The 22521-nt window shown below is 47.8% G+C and overlaps 1 protein-coding gene across 1 annotated transcript in view; it reads left to right on the forward strand.

The window, feature by feature from the left end:
- LOC134413185 (disintegrin and metalloproteinase domain-containing protein 10-like) overlaps nucleotides 1-22521 on the forward strand; it is a 30424-nt gene that overhangs the window by 540 nt on the left and 7363 nt on the right. The window contains exons 2-12 of the mRNA XM_063147314.1: nucleotides 1453-1600; nucleotides 4116-4234; nucleotides 5603-5764; nucleotides 6701-6792; nucleotides 8776-8898; nucleotides 10598-10690; nucleotides 12800-12959; nucleotides 14703-14863; nucleotides 17918-18089; nucleotides 19881-20025; nucleotides 22270-22453. Of these exons, the coding sequence (XP_063003384.1) occupies nucleotides 1453-1600; nucleotides 4116-4234; nucleotides 5603-5764; nucleotides 6701-6792; nucleotides 8776-8898; nucleotides 10598-10690; nucleotides 12800-12959; nucleotides 14703-14863; nucleotides 17918-18089; nucleotides 19881-20025; nucleotides 22270-22453 (1559 nt within the window). The remainder of the gene's footprint in view (nucleotides 1-1452; nucleotides 1601-4115; nucleotides 4235-5602; nucleotides 5765-6700; nucleotides 6793-8775; nucleotides 8899-10597; nucleotides 10691-12799; nucleotides 12960-14702; nucleotides 14864-17917; nucleotides 18090-19880; nucleotides 20026-22269; nucleotides 22454-22521) is intronic.

A 22521-nucleotide genomic window follows, 5' to 3' on the forward strand; every position in this document is an offset into this window, starting at 1 on the left:
AGGCCTTTTGATTTTCTCAGCATTTTAACAGTCTAGCAACTGAATTTTAACTCTGCTGTTTTAAATTTCATAGAATCATAGAATAGCAGAGTTGGAAGGGGCCTACAAGGCCATCTAGTCCAACCCCCTGCTCAATGCAGGAATCCACCTTAAAGCATCCCTGACAGACGGTTGTCCAGCTGCCTCTTGAAGGCCTCTAGTGTGGGAGAGCCCACAACCTCCCTAGGTCACTGGTTCCACCGTCACACTGCTCTAACAGTCAGGAAGTTTTTCCTGATGTCCAGCCGGAATCTGGCTTCCTGTAACTTGAGCCCGTTATTCCGTGTCCTGCACTCTGGGAGGATCGAGAAGAGATCCTGGCCCTCCTCTGTGTGACAAATCTGTATTAATTTCTGCATTGCTGCTTGATTTCATCCTGCTTGTGTTTTTCTATCGTATTTTATATTATGCTTTTATACTGTTTGTAATTTTTGTAAACTGCCCACAGAGCTTAGGCTATTGGGCAGTATAAAAATGCAATAAGGGAAGTTACTTACAAAGTTTAAAATGAAAAAAAAAAAGTCAAAACTCAAGCTATATTTGCAAAACCATTCAGATACTATTCTCGTTCACACTTTTTATAATGCCCCCTAGTTGTGAATGTCATTGGAATTGGGATATTTAATTTTAAAAGCTTGTAAGCCGCAGTGTGTTTGTGCATTTGTGTGTCTGGCTCAATCACTGATTGTTGAATCCCTCTCACCCATTGGCTAGGCTGCTGTGACATCACAGAATGCCTGTGAATATTCTTACTGCTTTTGGGGGAAGGTGTCAGCAGTAGAATTCGAGTGTGAATCGGCAAGAAAGAGAACACATCACCCCAAAAAGAGGACAAAGGCAGATATCAATTTGCATATGCTAACGTTTTTGTGTAGATGTAAATTTGGAAATCATTAGTACATTTGAAATAGAAATACAGGATGTTCCACCGTAGTTTTGAAGGCTTTGAGTAGGTGTGCTGTGTGCCTTGCTTCTTTTGGATGGTTCTCTTTAAACTGGACTTGCACTGGCCAGCCCTCCAAATAGAGGACTGTTCTCTGTCAAAGAAGACACGTGGCCACCCTACATCCTGCATCTTCTGCAGTCTAACCCAGCCAAAACAACAATCACCTTTCATTTCTTTCACCAAAGATGCACAATTTAGGGTGGCCATATGTCTTTTTTTTTTTTTTTACGGAGAACAGTCCTCTATTTGAAGTCCATATCTGAGGACCGCCTCTGAAGCTGGGAAAAGGGAATCCAGAGGGCTGTGAGTTTGAAGCCAGTGAGGCACTGGACGCCGTGTTTTGAGACGCAGGGACTCGAAGAGCAGACAGATGGAGGAGGCGTGGAGTTCTGGGAAAGAGCAGCTGAGGAAAATGGTTGGGGGATTGGACACGCTTGCTTCCTCTCTTCTCTTCCTCTCCTCTTCAGCCAACGAGGCAGGGCAGCGGAGGGCCTTCGTAAAGTACCAGGAGAGGCTTTCTTACGACAGAGGCGCCTTGGAGAGGATGCACCGTGAGGCGAGGGAGGAAGACGACGACGGGGGACCAGTTTTGCTGGAGTTCCAAGCCTACCAAAGGTCCGGTTGCACCATCGGCCGTTCTGTAGCCTACCTTTTGAATGAGGGGAATATAAATAAATAAATAAATATCCAGTGACATTCCACCGGAAAACCAAGAGTATGCTAGTAACGCCCACTGTTTAAAAGCCCAGAAGATGTGCTGTTTTCAGCCTCTTTCTAGATGTGCTGGACTGCAACGCCGACATCCACGGCCAGCGTGGCTGGGGATAATGGGTGTTGTAGTCCAACATATACCACCGGGGAAGGCTGCTCCCGGAAGTACACAAACGGGAGGAAACACGTCCATTTTGCCCTGACCTGTAGTTCATCCCTCTTCCCCGTTGCTGGACCTCTGGGGTTATTATTATTATTATTATTATTATTATTATTATTAGTAGTAGTAGTAGTAGTAGTAGTAGTATCCCACCTTTTGCCCAATGCTGGGCCTCAAGGCGGCCTTACAAAGTTTAAAATATACATGGAGGGAGGGGAAACAAAACCATAAACATTTAAAATACACAACAAAATTATAAGACATTGACATAGATGGAGGGCCGGATTATTCTCCAAAAGGCCTGCTGGAACAAAAAAGTTTTAGCCGGCTTCCGAAAGCCCATCAAGGAGGGAGCCAGCCTAGCTTCCCCGGGAAGAGAGTTCCAGAGCACCGGAGCAGCCACCGAGAAGGCCCTCTCCCATGTTCCCACCAAGCGTGCCTGTGAAGAAGGTGGGATTGAAAGAAGGACTTCTCCAGAAGATCTCAATGTTGGGTCACTGGGGTTACTAGCACTTTTCACATGGCCAAAATCCCAAACTGAAGAACGTTCGCTAAGGCTGCCGGCTTAAGCATGCTCGCTCAGACGCTGGAACCCTATCAGAGAAGACCCATTTCTGAAATCCTGGCGAGACGGAGCCAGTCACCGCCTAGACTCCTGGGCTCTGGACCCATTTCAGCCCAAAGGCTGAGTTCTAGTCTAAAAGCAAATGCATGAAGACCAGAACTATGGAAACTACCAGCCTGGTGTAGCTTTGAGCTCTTCTTGCCCATCACTAAACCCGTAGCAGAAGCATTTAAACTTTTTAGAACGGGGTGGAAGACACACAAAAGCTGGGGAAATGCCAGATGATTGGTGGTCTTAGAAAAGGGGTGTGTGACTATCTAGGGAACTTCACGGACAGCCAGTCCAGGCCTGATTCAAAGTGCTGGTATTAACATTCAAAGCGGCTTGGGTCCAGGTTACCTGAAAGATCATCTCCTCCCATATGTACCTGCCCAGACCCTAAGGTCATTGATCCAACCCCCTTTTAAAGCCATCCTGGTTGGTGTGCATCACTACAAGCGCCATCACACCTGGGGAAAAACGCTGGCGACCGTGGCTTTTCCGCTCCTGGTTTCGTCACTCAGTTACTTCCCGTTTGAAAACAGGAAGTAAACAAGGAGCACGAGGCTCATTCAGTCAGGCATTGTGATCATGCTACTTCTCTCCCACACAGCAGGAGAGAGCAGCAACTGGACTTTTTCTGGTTTTTCTTGCGGCACAAGGAGGGGCAGAAGGCGCACGGTAGGCAGACAGTGTCATAGGAGGGACCTCCAGGAAATCCATGAGTGCCCAGTAAAGAGCGTGTAATAAAACATGCATTGGATGGAGCTCTACATCTTGCAGAAGTGACTTCCATAGTTTGATAGAGAGACACCTCTTCTCCATGAATTTTTTTTCCTATTTTTTTTCTCCACCATGCCTGGGTCCAGCTCCAGCTGAGAGCCCCCTCCCTCCTGCCACCAACTGTCTCTGGAGAGGCCACCAGTGAGGGAGGAAGCAGCAGCCAGGCACCTCTCCATCGTGCCTGGGTCCAGCTCCAGCTGAGAGCCCCCTCCCTCCTGCTACCAACTGTCTCTGGAGAGGCCACCAGTGAGGGAGGAAGCAGCAGCCAGGCACCTCTCCATCGTGCCTGGGTCCAGCTCCAGCTGAGAGCCCCCTCCCTCCTGCTACCAACTGTCTCTGGAGAGGCCACCAGTGAGGGAGGAAGCAGCAGCCAGGCACCTCTCCACCGTGCCTGGGTCCAGCTCCAGCTCAGAGCCCCCTCCATCCTGCTACCAACTGACACTGCAGAGGCCACCAGTGAGGGAGGAAGCAGCAGCCAGGCACCTCTCCATTGTGCCTGGGTCCAGCTCCAGCTGAGAGCCCCCTCCATCCTGCTGTCAACTGTAACTGCTGAACTTTGCAACTAAGATTGTAGTGCCTGAATTTGCTTTCCTTTCCCCTTTCCCCCCTCCTCCCTCCTCCCTCCCAATCCCCTTTCCTTTTGTGTCATGTCTTTTAGATTGTAAGCCTGTGCGCAGGGACTGTCAAGAAATACTTTTGTAAGCCGCCGTGAGAGCCTTTTTGGGCTGAATGGCGGCATAAAAATCCTTAAATAAATAAATAAATTTACTTGCAAACGATAAAGCCACCCAGTACTAGCGGTGGCTTTTGCCACATTTTGTGAAAATGAATTCCATCAGCTCATGGCGTGTTCTTGGGACACCGTGTTGCAGGGTCTTCAGGCTGAGACTCCGACGGGACACGAGTGCTTTTGCGAGGGGCTTTGAAATCACCAGGAAGGGTACCTCAGGGCCCATGGATGTCTCTTTCATTTACTCTGGTGACTTGGAAGGTAAAAAAAGAAAAGAAAAAAGTATAAAATAGTTCTTGGGAAGATACCAGTTTCTCAAAAAGTCAAAGATGTCTGTCTTCCCTGTCTGTCTCTCCGACTCACCTTCCTTCCTTCCTTTTCCTTCCTCCATATTTCTTTTCTCTTCTCTCCCAGGACAGAACCTGCTACAGGGCCTTTTCTGTGGGGGCACCCAGCTTATAGAACTCCCTCCCTAACGGCATCAGGCAAGCTTTGGCAAGCACGGCAGACCCTCTTGGTTCTGCCGTGCTTTAACGAAGAGCTGATAGCTGGTTTCACTCTCGCATATTTTGTTGCTCTGCTTTTAAGTTGATTTTAAAAATAAGTATTGTACACTGACTTGAGGGGCATTGGCTGAAAGATGGCATAGCAATCTTGTAAGGAATACATATTGGGTACAGAATTTAGCAATCTGAACATCTCTTCTTTTCTTTTCTTAAATCATGCTTCTAGTCCCTAAGTCAGTGAAAATGTGAGAGTGTGTTTGTGAGAAGTCAGGGTGGGGGTTAGCTTGCACAGCACTTCGCCTCTTTCCATGAATACTACAAACGAGAAAGATCTTGGAATTGTTGTGGATCGCAAGCTGAATAGGAGCCAACAGTGCGATATGGCTGCAAGAAAGGCAAATGCTATTTTGGGCTGCATTCATAGAAGTATAGCTTCCAAATCACGTGAGGTCCTGGTTCCTCTCTATTCGGCCCTGGTTAGGCCTCATCTAGAGTATTGCGTCCAGTTCTGGGCTCCACAATTCAAGAAGGAAGCAGACAAGCTGGAGCGTGTTCAGAGGAGGGCAACCAGGATGATCAGGGGTCTGGAAACAAAGCCCTATGAAGAGAGACTGAAAGAACTGGGCATGTTTAGCCTGGAAAAGAGAAGATTGTGGGGAGACATGAGAGCACTCTTCAAAGACTTAAAAGGTTGTCACACAGAGGAGGGCCAGGATCTCTTCTCGATCCTCCCAGAGTGCAGGACACGGAATAACGGGCTCAAGTTAAAGGAAGCCAGATTCTGGCTGGACATCAGGAAAAACGTCCTGACTGCTAGAGCAGTACGACAATGGAATCAGTTACCTAGGGAGGTTGTGGGCTCTCCCACACTAGAGGCCTTCAAGAGGCAGCTGGACAACCATCTGTCGGGGATGCTTTAGGGTGGATTCCTGCATTGAGCAGGGGGCCTTGTAGGTCCCTTCCAACTCTGCTATTCTATGATTCTATGAATGATACAAGCAGAATGAACTCTGCAAAACATATGTGCTTTTGTGTGTGACCTGCAGCTTGTAGGATTTAGGCACAGAATACTGATCTTTTTAGCCCGTGCTATGCAACCTGACTGGTATGATCTTTTAAACAGGAGAGCCGGGTTCCTCCTGCCATGGTTCCATTATTGGCGGCCTTTTTGAAGGGTGGATCCGGACGCGGGACAACGGGACATTTTACATCGAAACTGCTGGAGCACCTGCTGCCAACCAGACTACGCCAGGTCATTCGTTCATCCACCACGAGAACGACATAGGTGACTCCAGCTTCTTTTGCAAACTAGAGCTGTATAAGGGGATTTTTCAGGTGACTTTTATTTTAAGAGGTACAGAACATAGGCTGCTTGGAAGCGTGAGTTTCCTGCAGTACCTTGCATCAATGCTCCTTAAACTCCCCGCTATAGTAGGTGAAAAGGAAGATCCAGAGATAGACACTCAGAATGATTGACTTCACTCAGACCAACAAACTCAATGAAACTTTAAAACATTTATTAGACAATTTAAAGAAAGTTAAAGTCAAACAGACATATGAACCTCCATTCAGCGAAGCAGATTAAAAGAATATACTCGCAAGTCTGGCAGATTTCTGTCCTCTATGGGTGGACAAAAGGGTTAGGGTCAATGGCTAGAGATTTCTCTCTGGCTTTTCACCATCTGTTCATATGGGTTGGATCTGGGTAGAGAGCGAATAGAGTTGGGAGTTTAGCTCGGGCTGGCTCAATTCGTAGGACCCTCCACTTTGCTCTGCTCTCCCTTCCTAGGGTAATGATTTTAATTTCCCACAATGCACAGCAGTGAAGCTACATCAGGAGCATTGTAGGAAATCAAAATGGCGGCTCCCAGACTCAGCTGCCCATCACTCTTTGGACTGGAGTGCTGCGAGGGTTGATAGTGATCTGGAAGCTGCCATTTTAATTTCCCACAATGCCGTGCAGCTTTGAGGGCATTGTGGGTATTCGGAGCACTGCTGACACTACCACCAGGGGGGCACTTTGCTGAGGAACCCCTCAGACCCGGAGCTGTCCCTGCCCAGTGCATGGTCTATGCAGGAGTCAAGATGTTGCATGTGTCTACTCCTGTCTTTGGCAAGGGATGGAGGGCAACCCCAGGATGGTTTACTCTACAAAACATTTGCTACATCATGTCAACTTGATACCGCAATGCCGTCCTTAAATACTGCTTTTCGCTGTTAGACTATCAACTTTGGGGAGGTTCCGAATCTGCATCTTTGGCTCAGAGAATGCACCAACATTTACAGGATTTCCAGCGGGAACTCACAGCAAAGGTGAGGAATAGTTTTCTCCGTGGCGGTGGGTGGTCCCTCAATACTCTGAGCATGTGCAATTTTGCATTTTTCAAGCTCATCTAAAGTCCTGTTATATGAGCCTCGTGTGGCGCAGAGCGGTAAAGCAGCAGTTTCTGCAGCTGAAACTCTCCCCACGGCCTGAGTTCAATCCCAGTGGAAGCTGGTTTCAGGCAGCCGGCTCGGGTCGACTCAGCCTTCCATCCTTCCAAGGTCGGTAAAATGAGTACCCAATTAGCTGGGGGAAAGGTAATCACGGCCGGGGAAGGCAACGGCAAACCACCCCGCTATAAGGCCTGCCAAGAAAACGTCAGCGAAAGGTGGCATCCCTCCAAGAGTCAGTAATGACTCAGTGCTTGCATGAGAGGTTCCTTCCCTTCCCTTCTAAAGTCCTATTACCATCATGACTAGGAATAACATGACATTTGCTTCTGCTGCGGCCCCCCTGGGCTCTGAACTTTGCCCCCAAGGTCCGGCCCAAGCTGTCCCACAGCTCATGCGCTACACACAGAAAATAGCGACCACGTGGGAGAGCGAGCAGTGACAGGTCTCCATGACGAACGAATGCAGTTGATCTGCCAAGGTCTATATGCAATGATAAGCAAAGCGAAGCCGCTGCAGTTTGCAAAGGATTCGCATGCGCCATCCGCCCCGGGTTTGCCAGAGGCAGCTTCCGTGTTGCTGCATCCTGCCACGTCATCGCAGGAGCGCTCCTGAGAGGTGGACCAACTCACAGCTGGCTTCAGTATATACAGGGACCAGGGAGATGAACTCTGATTAAACCCCCTGAATCTACTTCCCTGTTCCCCATAAGATCTTGTTGTGAGTTGACCTCACGGGGAGATGTTGGGTCACTTGATGTTAAATCTCCGAGTGGGGAAGAGATCCTGATTCTACAGGCTAACTAGACCCATGGTTTGATCCATCAAGGCTTCTATTCTGCAAGTCTATTTTGTTGGGAATATTGCAACGTCATCTGCAAGTTACTGACAGGGGGCAGTGTTGCCGTTAGTTAGTTCATGGGGATTTAGGCCACAGCTAGCCTTTGGATCTCTATAGCCAACAGTGTGGTTTCCTGTGATTGCTTGGTTTTGCTCCTCCCCTTCCTTCCTCTGTCTTTCCCTCTCTCTGACCTCCCCCATTGCTGGGAGCACTTGGGGGTTTACTCGATCCTCCCAGAGTGTATGACACGGAATAACGGGCTCAAGTTAAAGGAAGCCAGATTCCAGCTGGACATCAGGAAAAACTTCTTGACTGTTAGAGCAGTGCGACAATGGAACCAGTTACCTAGGGAGGTGGTGGGCTCTCCCACCCTAGAGGCCTTCAAGAGGCAGCTGGACAACCATCTGTCAGGGATGCTTTAGGGTGGATTCCTGCATTGAGCAGGGGGTTGGACTAGATGGCCTTGTAGGCCCCTTCCAACTCTGCTATGCTATGATTCTATGATTCTTGCCAGTGTTCTAGATCACAAATGGGCTAAACAAACTGTCTTTTGAAACTGTACCTGCAATTTTATGCAAGAATATTGTGGGTAAACTAATCTTTTTTACGTCTTCTTCGCTAAAGAATATTGCGAGGAAACTATTTTTTTACCTCTTCTTTGGTAAAGAACGCCTTGTGCGCATGTGGGGCTGGTAAATGCTTATTCTTTCCTGCCTTCTGCTTTTTGCTCTGCTTAATTGCCTTCTTAAAGTGAGGCATCAATTCTAAATAATTCCGCCAGATTTTTTGGCTGTTGACCTTGTTAGCTAAATTGAACCTCTGTGGTCAGATGCACACTACCTCTAAATACCAATCGCTGGGCATGGTGCAAAGATTGGGGGCGGGGGGCTTCCTAGAGGTATCTGACTTGCCACTGTCAGCTAAATGGACATTTGCCCTGATCCGTCAGCGCTCTTCTCATGCTCTTTAATTCTCTGCAATGCTTCCTTTCCCCGCCTGACCACCTCCATCTTTTCCCCACAGATGGACAACTTGCAACGGCAGAAGAGAAGCTGGGATTATTCAAGGACCTCTTGCTTGCTTCACCTTCAAGCCGACTATCTGTTCTACCGACGGTTCGGCTCTGTGGAAGCTGTGATTGCCCAGGTAAGAGAACGACCAGCCCCGGGAAAGTGTCGGTTACAGGTGAGCTGGAATTTCTTAGACAACATTTTTTTTACGGAGCAAATCTCTGTGATTTTTCCCCCCTCCCCCAAAAGGCCACTTTGCACAAGCTGAACATTCTCCACCTGTTTGTGGCTGCCATTCTGTACCCCACCCCACCCCACCCCAAATGCCTTGGAATAACTCTCTGTCCAGGTCGTTGTTGCAACGACCCTGGTGGAAAGTTCGGTTTTCTTTGGAAGTCAACAACAACAAAAATACTGCATTTTCCCCACTCCCCAAATGCCCATGAAAGTGGTGGAAAACATGGAATGGAAACTGGAGGATGACATTGAGCATCTACAGACAGGGGGGGGAATCATGATTCCTTACTGTCGCATGAATTCACTCTTGCTTCCTGCTTTCTTCCGCATTGGGAATGAGCTGAAATAACACATGGAAAGAGAGCCGATAAAGATCAATGTAACATCGCCCGCTAGTGGGCATTTTACGGCGCAACTTTCCTGCACATGGCCCATAAAGATCAATGTAACATCGCCCTCTAGAGGGCATTTTACGGCGCAACTTTCCTGCACATGGCCCATAAAGATCAATGTAACATCGCCCTCTAGAGGGCATTTTACGGCGCAACTTTCCTGCACATGGCCCATAAAGATCAATGTAACATCGCCCTCTAGTGGGCATTTTACGGCGCAACTTTCCTGCACATGGCCCATAAAGATCAATGTAACATCGCCCTCTAGAGGGCATTTTACGGCGCAACTTTCCTGCACATGGCCCATAAAGATCAATGTAACATCGCCCTCTAGTGGGCATTTTACGGCGCAACTTTCCTGCACATGGCCCATAAAGATCAATGTAACATCGCCCTCTAGAGGGCATATTACGGCGCAACTTTCCTGCTCATGGCAGGAAATCTCAACAAATACTGTCTTATTTTTTAAAAAATCGGCTTTTCTGCGGATTAATTTGCAATGCTAAAACTGGGGAAACAGAGCAGGAGACGTGCAGGAGGAGCATTGCGCCATCAAAATGACCCTCGAAGATCTGTGCGAGGCCAGTTGCGAGCATAATAATAATAATAATAATAATAATAATAATAATAATAATAATAAATTTATTACCCGCCTCTCCCTCTGGATCAAAGCGGGGAACAACACCATGTGATAAAACACTTACATAAGAACAGAAGAGGAGCCCTGATGCTCGATCAGACCCAGGGTCCATCGAGTCCAGCACTCTGTTCACACAGTGGCCAACTAGCTCGGCACTGGAGGCAGCACATAGCCATCAGGGCTAGTAGCCATCAATAGCCTTCTCCTCCAGGACTTGATCCAACCGCCCTTTTAGAGCCATCCAAATTGGTGGCCATCAGCACATCTTGTGGTAGCGAACGTCATAGTCTAAGTATGCGCTGTGTGAAGTAGTCCTTCCTTTTATCAACTTCATCAGAAGATCCCGTTGGGTTCTAGTATTTTGAGAGGAAGAGAGAAAGAAATGTCCTCCTATCCACGTTCTCCACACCATGCATGATTTTGGAGACCTCTGTCAGGTCTCCCCTTAGCCTCCTTTTCCCCCAAACTGGACAATTCCACCTGGATATGACCAAGAATGAAGAAAGGTGAGGGCACAATAGAAAATCTCTCTCTCTCTCTCCCTCTCCCTCTACTGTTCTCCTTAGATCGCCAGCTACGTAAAAGCCGCCAATGCTATATACGAAGGGGTGGAGTTCGACGAAATCAGGAACATTGACTTCAAAGTTAAGACCATTCATGTAAGTTCGACCCCAGCCCAGTGCGCTTGCCATTGGGGCTCCCTTAAAAAGGTATATCCTGGGATGAGAAGACGCAATCTGCCAAAGCTGGTAAGCAACAGGGCGTTTGCTACTGCAGGGTTGGACCACTGGTGGTCCTCCAAAGGTCGCTCAGCTAAAATTCTCGCAAAACAGAAGAGAAATAAAGTTTTCGGGTGGCCGGGAAAAAATTAAATCATTCTGCTCAACGCGTTTCGGAAATGTCCTTCCTTGGGGAGCTTTCTTCAGATGTATCGAAGAGAATACTTCCAACATTACTTCTGTCTTGAAATGAAATATTGGAAGGGATTCTTTTCGATATGGCTGGAGAAACCAGAAGGAAAAAGCACAACAGTGATGCTTGATTCAGTGGGACGGGGGAAAGTTTTAATACGGCGTCTTATTCTTTTTATCTTTTACTGTTCACCCCTCCAGAATCTGTCTATATTTCTGGTGGAGTATATAAATGTTGCAATAAGTAAATAAATAAAGTGGGATGCTCCTGGTGGTTCCACATGGACCTATAGCCTAACACAGCCTTCCTCAACCTGGGGCGCTCCAGATGTGTTGGACTGCATCTCCCAGAATGCCCCAGCCAGCTGGCTGGGGCATTCTGGGGGTTGCAGTCCAACACATCTGGAGCGCCCCAGGTTGAGGAAGGCTGGCCTAACGGGAGTCCACCAAGAGAAGAGCCTTCCATGTGGTGGCCCCCTTCCTACGGAACTCCCTACCTCTGGAGGTCAGGCAGGCCTTACCAATGTGTTGTTTCCAGAGCCTCCTGAAAACATTGTTATTTCAGGAAGCTTTCCTCGAGTGACCAGCCGTGGTTTGATCAGAATATGATTTTATCAGAACTTTTTTTAAAAGCATTATTTTAATCTAGAGTTTTTATTCTTTCACGCTGTTTGCTGTTCACCACTAGGATACAAATATTGTAAATAAAAAACAACAACTCAATGAATGGGAATCTATCAATTGAACTCAGGTTGACACTTCGTCTTCCTTGGCAAAGTCTAGCTGGCCATCTCTACTTTATTTGGGGATTAAAAAAATCAAATTTTGGCTCAGTTCAGACAACACATTTCTCTACACAGTGGGAAAACTCCACTCATCTATTGAGTTTGCGGGGGCTACACCCGACACAACTGTTCTAACACCACTGCTGCGTGACTGTGGGCTACCGTGGAGTTGAGTAAAAGGCAATGCAACATTTGATTGGCAGTTCATGATAGCACTCTTCAAATACTTAAAAGGTTGCCACACAGAGGAGGGCCAGGATCTCTTCTCGATGCTCCCAGAGTGCAGGACGCGGAATAACGGGCTCAAGTTAAAGGAAGCCAGATTCCGGCTGGACATCAGGAAAAACTTCCTGACTGTTAGAGCAGTGCGACAATGGAACCAGTGCCCTAGGGAGGTTGTGGGCTCTCCCACACTAAAGGCCTTCAAGTGTGGACAGCCATCTGTCAGGGATGCTTTAGGGTGGATTCCTGCATTGAGCAGGGGGTTGGACTCGATGGCCTTAGAGGCCCCTTCCAACTCTACAATTCTATGATTCTACTCTCCTGGACAACCATCTGTCAGGGATGCTTTAGGGTGGATTCCTGCATTGAGCAGGGGGTTGGACTCCATGGCCTTGTAGGCCCCTTCCAACTCTGCTATTCTATGATTCTATGATTCCTCCGCCCTCTCTCCGCCCCAAGTCCTTCTGATGGTATCCCATCACCCATTGCTGCAAAAGAAACCCAATCCCAGCAGCTCTCCTAGAGCGGCACTCCATCCTTTTGCCGCTCTTGCCAGAGAACACTGTCGTCAGTGGGAAAAGTCAACTCAATGCCTCAAAAATCTCCAGGGAGCCTACCACGCAACACAATGGTTGTGCAGGAACTCTCCTCTGCACAACGTAGATATTCAGTGTGGAGAGTTTTCTAAAAAAAAAAAACCACAACTCCACTGTGGGGTGGTGTTTTTCCTCCAGATGACACATTTCTCAACGGTGATGTAAAAATTCCACCGTGGAGTTCTACAACCATCATAAAGAAACGTGTGGTCTGCAGCTCACTTGACTGGTTTAGGGTTACTCCTGTTCTGCAGATTGTCGAAGAGGACGACCCTTCGCTGCCTCCGTTCATCAGCCCGGAGATGCTTCTGATGCTCCACTCCAAGTCCAACTGGAACAACTACTGCTTGGCGTTCCTCTTGACCGACAGGGACTACAGTGGCATTCTGGGGATTGCTTTTAATGGGCAGCCTGGTAAGAAAATTAGGAGACTCTGACTGGGGATGGCTCTCGGTGGTCTCATACTATGGGAAAAGAAAGATGATTTTAATCTGGGCTTTATTCCTGTGAGGACCAGTTTGGAGGGAGAAACGCAGGGGATAAATAAAATAAAACAATAATATTAAAGCTCCATCTCAGGAAATAGCTGGGGTGAAGGAAATTCCACACCCCCAGCAAGGGCTACAACAGAGTCCTTGCTGGGGGTGGACTCCCCAACCCTCCAGCTATTTTCAATGTGCAACCTTGATTTTTCCTCCTGGACAGCTCCGCCCGTCTGTGTGCCTTCAGAGTAAGGATGTTGGATTTTGTAAAATCAATTCCGCCCGCGATTTGTGGACGGTCAGGTGACTTTCGTTCCGTTGTCTGCTCATTGGTGGAGTCTGATTTCCCCCCAATTTTCCAAATTTGAGTAAATCCAGATTTGCGCAAATTCGCACTTGTGAAAATGTGCAAATCCCCCCCACTCCAAAATGTGAATTTTCATGCTTTAACCTACGGGGGAAATGTGCATTTTAGGCAGGTGTTCCCCCCTCCCTTATTTCACATATTTTTCAAAACCTAAATTTATATAAAATTCTGGAAAGAAAAAAAAAAGTTTCTCAAGTCTGCAGAATGCATGCGATTCGGGCAAAGCTGACCTGAGAAATCTGTGGGCTGGATTCATAGAAATCCAAACATTTGATTCCATTGCGGGTTCCTATGACATCCCTACTTTGGAAAAGTCCCTGTTGACTTTGACAACAACAGCTGTGTTATGTTGTCATTTACCCGGGAGGCACTCGAAGCTTCAGAAAGTAAAAATGACATTTTGCTTCGAGCCCGAAGCACAGCAGGTTTTGTCCGAAGTACATAGAATGAATTTAAATGCCCCCCTGTCCGAGCCCCTGAAGTGGGTTCTGAAGCTATTTTGTCCCCAGTGCTCACCCCCAGTAAACAATCAAGTTTTGGGGGTCTTAAATCTGATGGACTAATCCAGACTTCCAGGGTTCCCCAGATGGCCACACCTCCTTTTCTGGGCACCACCCCTTCCCCCCCCCCGACCACCAATCATTTGCATTTTTGAAGTCCTTCCCCCAATTCTTCAAGGTTGAAATGCTTCTCCTACAGCTCAGTTCCTGGCAGCAACACCTAATCTATGACACGCTTGCATTTTGGCCTCGCCCATTTTGGCTTTAGCCCCGCCCACCACTGGAATGGGAAGCCCAAACGCTTCTCCAAAATGGAATTTGGCCCTTGGAGCAATGGTTTAGCTGAGAAATAAATGGCCTGCCTGACTCAGGGGTAGAAGCTTATTCGCTGACTATGCCAGCCCAGCACCACTTTCGCGCTGCGGCTGAGTTCTGGGAGTCCAAGCCGAAAGGCGCAACCCACCAACCAGCTGTGCACTCCCTTGGCTAGAACCAGCACAGCAGCAGCAGCCAGTGGTTCCAATGCCTCGTGATGGAATGTTATCAAGGTGTGCTTTATTAGTTGTGTACTGCTTGTACAAATCCACAAACACCTTTGGATGGTTTGATTCAGCATAAGGCAGCTTCGTGCAAGAGGCACGAACGGGACCGTTGCACCTGGTCCATCCTGGTCTATACTCCCTACGTACTGCTGCGTGCAGCCTTTCGGAGGTGAGGAAGGGAAAAGGAGGGAGGCAGAGAAACCCAGCGTTGATGTTTGCAATCGAGTAATCCCTCAATCTTCTTTAAATTGCTGCCCGCCTCCCAGACGATTCCGGAGGAATTTGCTCCAAGCACCGGGATTTCCAGGACAAAGAGGTCTCCCTCAACACGGGGCTGATCACGCTGCAGAAGTATGGCCAGCTCTTGCCTCCCAGGATGATCCACGTCACGCTTGCGCACGAACTTGGACACAGCCTGGGAGCGTATGTGAGTGCCTGATTGATTGATTACTTAGCTATTACATCGCCATAGTACTGTATGCGCTCTATGTGGAGCTGCTCTCATGCGTGGTTCAGAAGCTGCAGCTAGTGCAGAACACAGCAGCTAGGGTGCTCACGGGGACATCCAGTTGTCCTCACCCAACACCTGTATTAAAAGAACTGCACTAGCTACTGAGCCATCTACAAGGTTATGTTTGTTATTTATTCGTTCAGTCGCTTCCGACTCTTCGTGACTTCATGGACCAGCCCACGCCAGAGCTTTCTGTTGGCCGTTGCCACCCCTAGCTTCCCCAAGGTCAAGTCTGTCACCTCCAGAATATCATCCATCCATCTTGCCCTTGGTCGGCCCCTCTTCCTTTTGCCTTCCACTTTCCCTAGCATCAGCCTCTTCTCCAGGGTATCCTGTCTTCTCATTATGTGGCCAAAGTACTTCAGTTTTGCCTTTAATACCATTCCCTCAAGTGAGCAGTCTGGCTTTATTTCCTGGCGTATGGACTGGTGTGATCTTCTTGCAGTCCAAGGCACTCTCAGAACCAACACCACACCAACACCCCAGTTCAAAAGCATCTCTCTTCCTTCGCTCAGCCTTCCTTATGTTCCAGCTCTCGCAGCCATAGGTTACTACGGGGAATACCATTGCTTTAACTATGCGGACCTTTGTTGTCAGTGTGGTGTCTCTGCTCTTAACTATTTTATCAAGATCCTCATTGCTCTCCTCCCAAGAAGTCTTCTGATCTCCTGGCTGCAGTCAGCGTCTGCAGTAATCTTTGCGCCCAGAAATACAAAGTCTGTCACTGCCTCCACGTTTTCTCCCTCTATTTGCCAGTTATCAATCAAGCTGGTTGCCATACTCTTGGTTTTTTTGAGGTTTAACTGCAACCCGGCTTTTGCACTTTCGTCTTTCGCCTTCGTCACAAGGCTCCTCAGCTCCTCCTCGCTTTCAGCCATCGAAGTGGTGTCATCTGCATATCTGAGATTGTTAATGTTTCTTCCTGCGATTTTAACTCCAGCCTTGGAGTTATGTTACTGTCATATAAAGTCCTAAACAACTTGGGACCAAGATACCTAGCTGACCGCCTTCCCGTCTATATCTATATCTATATCCAGGTGACTTTTAAGATCAGCAGAGGAGGACTTGCTGGGCATTCCAAAATGGACGGAATGTCATCATGAAATGCCCAGATGGCAGAGCCTTCTCTGTAGTGGCACCCACCATTCAGAAAAACCTCCCTTGTGTAGTTCGGGAGGCAGAAAATGCGGCGTCATTCAAACACGTCCTGAAGACACAATTGTTCACCCAGGCCTTCCCTGGGCCTTAAATAAATTTACTATGCCGCTCCATTTTACTGCTCTTTTATGGTTGTTAGAAGTTTTTTCATAACATGTTTTTTTTTTTTTTTACTATGTTTTAACACTGCGTTTTAATATTGCATTTCTAATGTTGTGAACCGCTGAGAGATTCTGTTATATCCAGCGGTACATAAATGTTACCAATAAATAATAAAAATAAATACTGCCCGAAGACAAAATGTGTACTATCTCTAGTATTAGAGGCAGTAAGCCTGTGTGCACCATTTGCTGGGGAACATGGGCAGGAGGGTGCTGTTGTACCATGTCCTGCTTGTTCATCCCTGGTCAACAGCTGTGTGAACAGAGTGCTGGGCTAGATGGACCCTTGGTCTGATCCAGCAGGGCACGTCTTATGTTACATTTGAGGAGAGGAAACTGCCTGGTTGCATGATGCTAGGAATATTATTATTATTATTATTATTTATTTATATAGCACCATCAATGTACATGGTGCTGTACAGAGTAAAACAGTAAATAGCAAGGCCCTGCCGCATAGGCTTACAATCTAATAAAATCATAGTAAAACAATAAGGAGGGGAAGAGAATGCAAACAGGTACAGGGTAGGGTAAGCAGGCACAGGGTAGGGAAAAACTAACAGTAGAAAGTAACAGTATAAAGTCCGCACAACATCAAGTTTTAAAAGCTTTAGGAAAAAGAAAAGTTTTTAGCTGAGTTTTAAAAGCTGTGATTGAGTTTGTAGTTCTCAAGTGTTCTGGAAGAGCGTTCCAGGCATAAGGGGCAGCGGAAGAAAATGGACGAAGCCGAGCAAGGGAAGTAGAGACCCTTGGGCAGGCGAGAAACATGGCATCAGAGGAGCGAAGAGCACGAGCGGGGCAATAGTGTGAGATGAGAGAGGAGAGATAGGAAGGAGCTAGACCGTGAAAAGCTTTGAAGGTCAACAGGAGAAGTTTATATTGGATTCTGGAGTGAATTGGAAGCCAATGAAGAGATTTCAGAAGCGGAGTAACATGGTCGGAGCGGTGAGCCAAGAAGATGATCTTTGCGGCCGAGTGGTGAACAGAAACCAACGGACTGATGTGAGAAGAAGGAAGGCCAGAGAGAAGAAGGTTGCAGTAGTCCAACCGTGAAATAACCAGTGCATGAACAAGCGTCTTGGCAGAAGAGACAGACAAAAATGATTGAATCCTGGCAAAATTATACAGGAAAAATCGACAGGATTTAGCTACTGCCTCAATATGAGGAATAAAGGAGAGTGAGGAGTCGAAGATAAAGCCAAGGCTACGAGCTTCCTTGACCGGAGGAATATATGATGTTATTAAATCCATTTCGCCTGAGTTTCTCAATTTGTCAGGTGTCTTTTATTCCGTCATCCCCACATTGACAAAATTGGATATGCATATATTTTAAGCAGAATTCCGACTTCTTCTACATGCACAAATGCATCATTAAGTGGTATTTAATGCGAATTACTGCGGGTGCTAATTGACTAAAGCACATCGCCGCAGTTGCGCAAATGTGTGTTACTAATGCACAACTGCAATGATGCGCTAATGTGAATTTGCTCAAATCCCCCCCCCCCCTTCAAAGTGCAAAACCGGTCCACACGTTTGCGGAAGCCATCTGACTCGGAAAAACCAGTCCATTGCGGAATCCACAGGACGGATTCATACAAGTTCTAACCCACTGGAATCCGTTGCAAATTTCTTCAGCGTGTGTTTCCTTTGGTAGCACGACGAGAGCAAAGAGTGTTCCCGTTTTGACATCGACACCACCAATGGAAAGTACCTGATGTTCGGCTACGCCTCGGATGGGGGTGAATTCAACAACGACAAATTCTCCCCGTGCAGCATGGCCTACATCGCTAACATCCTGAGACTCAAGAAACACAACTGCTTCGTTGGTAAGGAGACCTGGCTTTCTTTGCTTTGCTCGCTGTTTCTTTGCTTAAGGCTGCAAACTTCCGTCGGGTGCATTGCTAGAGTAACAAACTAATTAAGAATCTGGGGCTATCAAATCTAAGGCATGGGGAGGAGGTGGAACTCTTGTTGGTTAGGATCCTGGATTATGGTATCCTGATGGTTCTGGATGGGCCTGCTCTGCCCTAGAAACAAGAGGGCAATACTCCTGGATCGAGGCCTGCACTATGGATGCATCCTAGGTAAAGAGCATGCTAGGTGATGGCAGTGGATAGACTACTACCATGCACCTTACGTGGGTCTGCCCTTGAAGACAGTCCAGAAACTGAATTCTGGACCAGACATTAGCTGCGAGTGTTCTGGGGTGGGTGGGTGGGTGGGAACTGGCTGTTCAGACCATATTGCACCAATCTTCTGTCAGTTTCATCTGCTCCTGGGCTCCATTCGTGGTTCTAGGCTTGTCCTGTTAAAGCCATAAGTCAGGGTGGGGGACAGAAAGAAAATTAGGATCTATTGGTGGATCTCTGGGTGGTTGGCAGTAGATTGGCAAGGGTTTTGGATTCCCCCTTTTTATTGAACTACAAAAAGACAGCAGGGGTGTTCAACCTCTTTCACTCTGAGGGCCAAATTCCATTTCAGAGAAGCGTTCAGGGGCCACATTCCAGTGGTGGGTGGAGCCAAACTACCCCAAATGCCAGCCTTAAAGCTCTTATTACCACTAAGTCTTAGGGGAAGCAATTCAGGCTTTGAGAATAGGGAGGGAGGATGCACAAATTCTGGGACATCAAATGCTGGGATTGGTGGCTGGGGGAAGGGGCAGGACTTCGCAGGCAGAAGGTCCCAGGTATGTTTCCTGGCGTATCCAGGTAGGTCTGGAAAAACTCAGGCCTGAAACCCTGGGGCTGTCTATACGTGGTCAGAGCCCTGCGGTGTCTGTGAATCTGCGCTGCGTCAGTTATAGGACACAGCCGCGGATTCACAGGCTTTCCCGTGACGCTGCGCAGTTTTTTTTAAAAAAAGTCAGGGACTTATCCCGACTTCTTCGGTGGGAGCAAGTTCACCTCGGCTCTTCCGCCGTCTGATCCAGAGGGTGATCCTGGTGGAAGGCGACCCATGATTGGTTGCCAGAAGGGAGGAAGGTGGAGCGACTCCAGTACCCGGATGACCCCCGGAAACCCATTGCTTCTTCCTTGGCATGGGGATTACCCAGTGCAACCCCACGTTACCCCACACCACCCCGGGTAAGACAAACTGCAGGATTTGGGGGGAATGCAGCACCAACTTGGTGCTGTGAAGACAGCTCCGCCACCCTGGAGAATCATAGAATCATAGAATAGCAGAGTTGGAAGGGGCCTACAAGGCCATCTAGTCCAACCCCCTGCTCAATGCAGGAATCCACCCTAACGCATCCCTGACAGATGGTTGTCCAGCTGCCTCTTAAAGACCTCTAGTGTGGGAGAGCCCACAATCTCCCTAGGTAACTGATTCCACTGTCGCACTGCTCTAACAGTCAGGAAGTTTTTCCTGATGTCCAGCCGGAATCTGGCTTCCTTTAACTTGAGCCCGTTAACTTGAGAACTGCTGCTGCCAGTCTGACAACCCTGGGCTAGATGGACCCAGGGTCTGATTCTGTAGAATGCAGCTTCCAGTGTTCAGTTGTGTACACCAAGATCTGGGCTCTCTTGCATCTTTTCTGTTGAGCTCTGGCGGATGTCCTTTAGACGGACCTCCCTTTCCCTCCTGCCACAAGCTCTTCCTTCGCCATTTCTTTCCAGAAACGGACCGCCCCATCTGCGGGAACCGCATTGTGGACCCGGGCGAGGAGTGCGACGTCGGCAGTGATGCCGCTGACGCCTGCTGCTTCAGTGCCGGCGAGTCAAACGGGATCCGGTGCCGGCTGAAACCGGGAGCTCTGTGCAGGTAACTGAATATGAGCCAACAGTGCGATATGGCTGCAAGAAAGGCAAATGCTATTTTGGGCTGCATTCATAGAAGTAGGGCTTCCAAATCACGTGAGGTCCTGGTTCCTCTCTATTCGGCCCTGGTTAGGCCTCATCTAGAGTATTGCGTCCAGTTCTGGGCTCCACAATTCAAGAAGGACGCAGACAAGCTGGCGCATGTTCAGAGGAGGGCAACCAGGATGATCAGGGGTCTGGAAACAAAGCCCTATGAAGAGAGACTGAAAGAACTGGGCCTGTTTAGCCTGGAGAAGAGGAGATTGAGGGGAGACATGAGAGCACTCTTCAACTACTTGAAAGGTTGTCACACAGAGGAGGGCCAGGATCTCTTCTCGATCCTCCCAGAGTGGTTGGATAAATTCCTGGAGGCGAAGGCTATCCATGGCTACTAGCCCTGATGGTTGTGTGCTGCCTCCAGTATCCGAGGCAGTAAGCCTGTGTACAGCAGTTGCTGGGGAACATGGGTGGGAGGGTGCTGTTGCACTGCGTCCTTCTTTGTTCATTATTTTGAACTTTTTAAAATAATAATAATAATATGCATACATAGATTTGTGTATATCCACAGCAATGAATACCTATGAAATGAATATGTATGAAAATACAACTTACTAGCAATTATACATAGGCTTCAACGAAAGTGGGCCAGGTATCCAAATAAAGGTGCAATCCTATGTGTGTTTAGACAGGAAAAAGGTTGCAGAACTGTTTTCTGCCTGTGGACCAGGTATCCATTTGAAGGTGGTGTCTGTCTGCCACCCGTTCAAATGCTGAAAGTGTTACAAGGTCCTCAGTCCATACCATTTATCCTTCCAATGTTCTAAGCTCAGCCTTTTAGCTGTCATTTTAGCTGGATTCCTGCATTGAGCAGGGGGTTGGACTCGATGGCCTTGTAGGCCCCTTCCAACTCCGCTAGTCTATGATTCTGTGATTCTATGAAAAGGGCAGAGGGGAATCCTTTTATGCTGGCCGTTCATTAATTTCCAAGAAGCAGGTGGATAATTTAAAAGAGCATGTACATCAGTGAATATTCAAGCCTGTTCCAGTACAAAGTTTATCCGTGCAATAACTTCCCTGAAAACAACAACTAGCGGACATTGCCAAAACTGTGCGTTTAAAAGAAACGTGAGCTGCCGTGCACCGCCGGCTATCAGCTGAATTTGATGGTTTCATGTCCCGTATTAAAGTTTTGGGCAGAATAAGATGCAGCCTAAGATCCATGGACCTGACAGATAATAATAATAATAATAATAATAATAATAATAATAATAATAATAATAATAATAATTTTATTTATTTCTTATCCGCCTCTCCCTTTGGATCGAGGCAGGGAACAACATTAGAACAGGAATCAATACATCTTAAAAATTCATCATTTAACATTGATCTGGATAGGCCTGCTGGAAAAGGCTAGTCTTTAAAGCTGCCTTAAAATCACACAGAGAGTTAATTTGACGAATCTCCTCCGGCAGGCCGTTCCACAATCTGGGGGCGAGAGAAGAAAAGGCCCGCTGGGAAACTGATGTCAGCCTAGTTTTAGCTGACTGAAGTAAGTTCACCCCAGAGGACCTGAGTGTGCGGGGCAGACTATATGGGAGAAGGCGATCCCGCAGGTAACCTGGACCCAAACCATTTAGGGCTTTAAAGGTGATGACCAACACTTCGTACTTTGCCCAGAAACTAATTGGCAGCCAGTGGAGTGATTTTAATGTTGGGGTAATATGCTCACCCCTAGATGTACCGGTGAACAACCTGGATGCCCTATTTTGAACTAGTTGACGTTTCCGAACTAGGTACAACGGTAGCCCTATGTGGAGCGCATTGCAGAAGTCAAGCCTTGAGGTTACCAGCGCATGCACGACCGTCTTTAGTTCTTCTGACTCTAAGAAGGGGCGCAGCTGGCGTATCAGCCGAAGCTGATAGTAGGCACTCCTGGCCGTCACATCCATCTAGGCTGTGATTTGGAGCGACGGATCCAGGAGCACCCCCAAACTGCGAACACAGTCTTTCAGGGAGATGCCGAAGGGGGGATCCGCTGATTAGGCAGAATGGGGAGGTCAAATTCCTTATTCCAGTCCTGCGTAAATCCCTGTATATTGTATTTAGTCACCAATAACAAGGATGTGTAGGATTTTGGACCCTCTCGTTTTGGCCAGCCTGTTTGGTGGTGGCTCTCTCTTTCACAAAAGCCCCTTCTTTCTTTCCACAGCCCAAGTCAGGGACTCTGTTGCAGCCATAAGTGTATCCCTAAACCCCAAGGACAGCGATGCCAGGAGGAGACCGACTGCGCCTTGGAAAGCATCTGCACCGGATCAGCGCCCGAGTGCCCCTCCCCACTTCCGAAAGCCAACTTCACCGTCTGTGGCATGAACTCCCGGGTGTGTCTGGACGGGGTGAGTTCTGGGGCTCAATGGCTGTTTTACCATGACTTCTAAATTAGGGTGACCCTATGGAAAGGAGG

This window comes from Elgaria multicarinata, chromosome 23 (genome assembly GCF_023053635.1).
Source record: "Elgaria multicarinata webbii isolate HBS135686 ecotype San Diego chromosome 23, rElgMul1.1.pri, whole genome shotgun sequence".
Classification (NCBI taxonomy): Eukaryota; Metazoa; Chordata; class Lepidosauria; order Squamata; family Anguidae; genus Elgaria; species Elgaria multicarinata.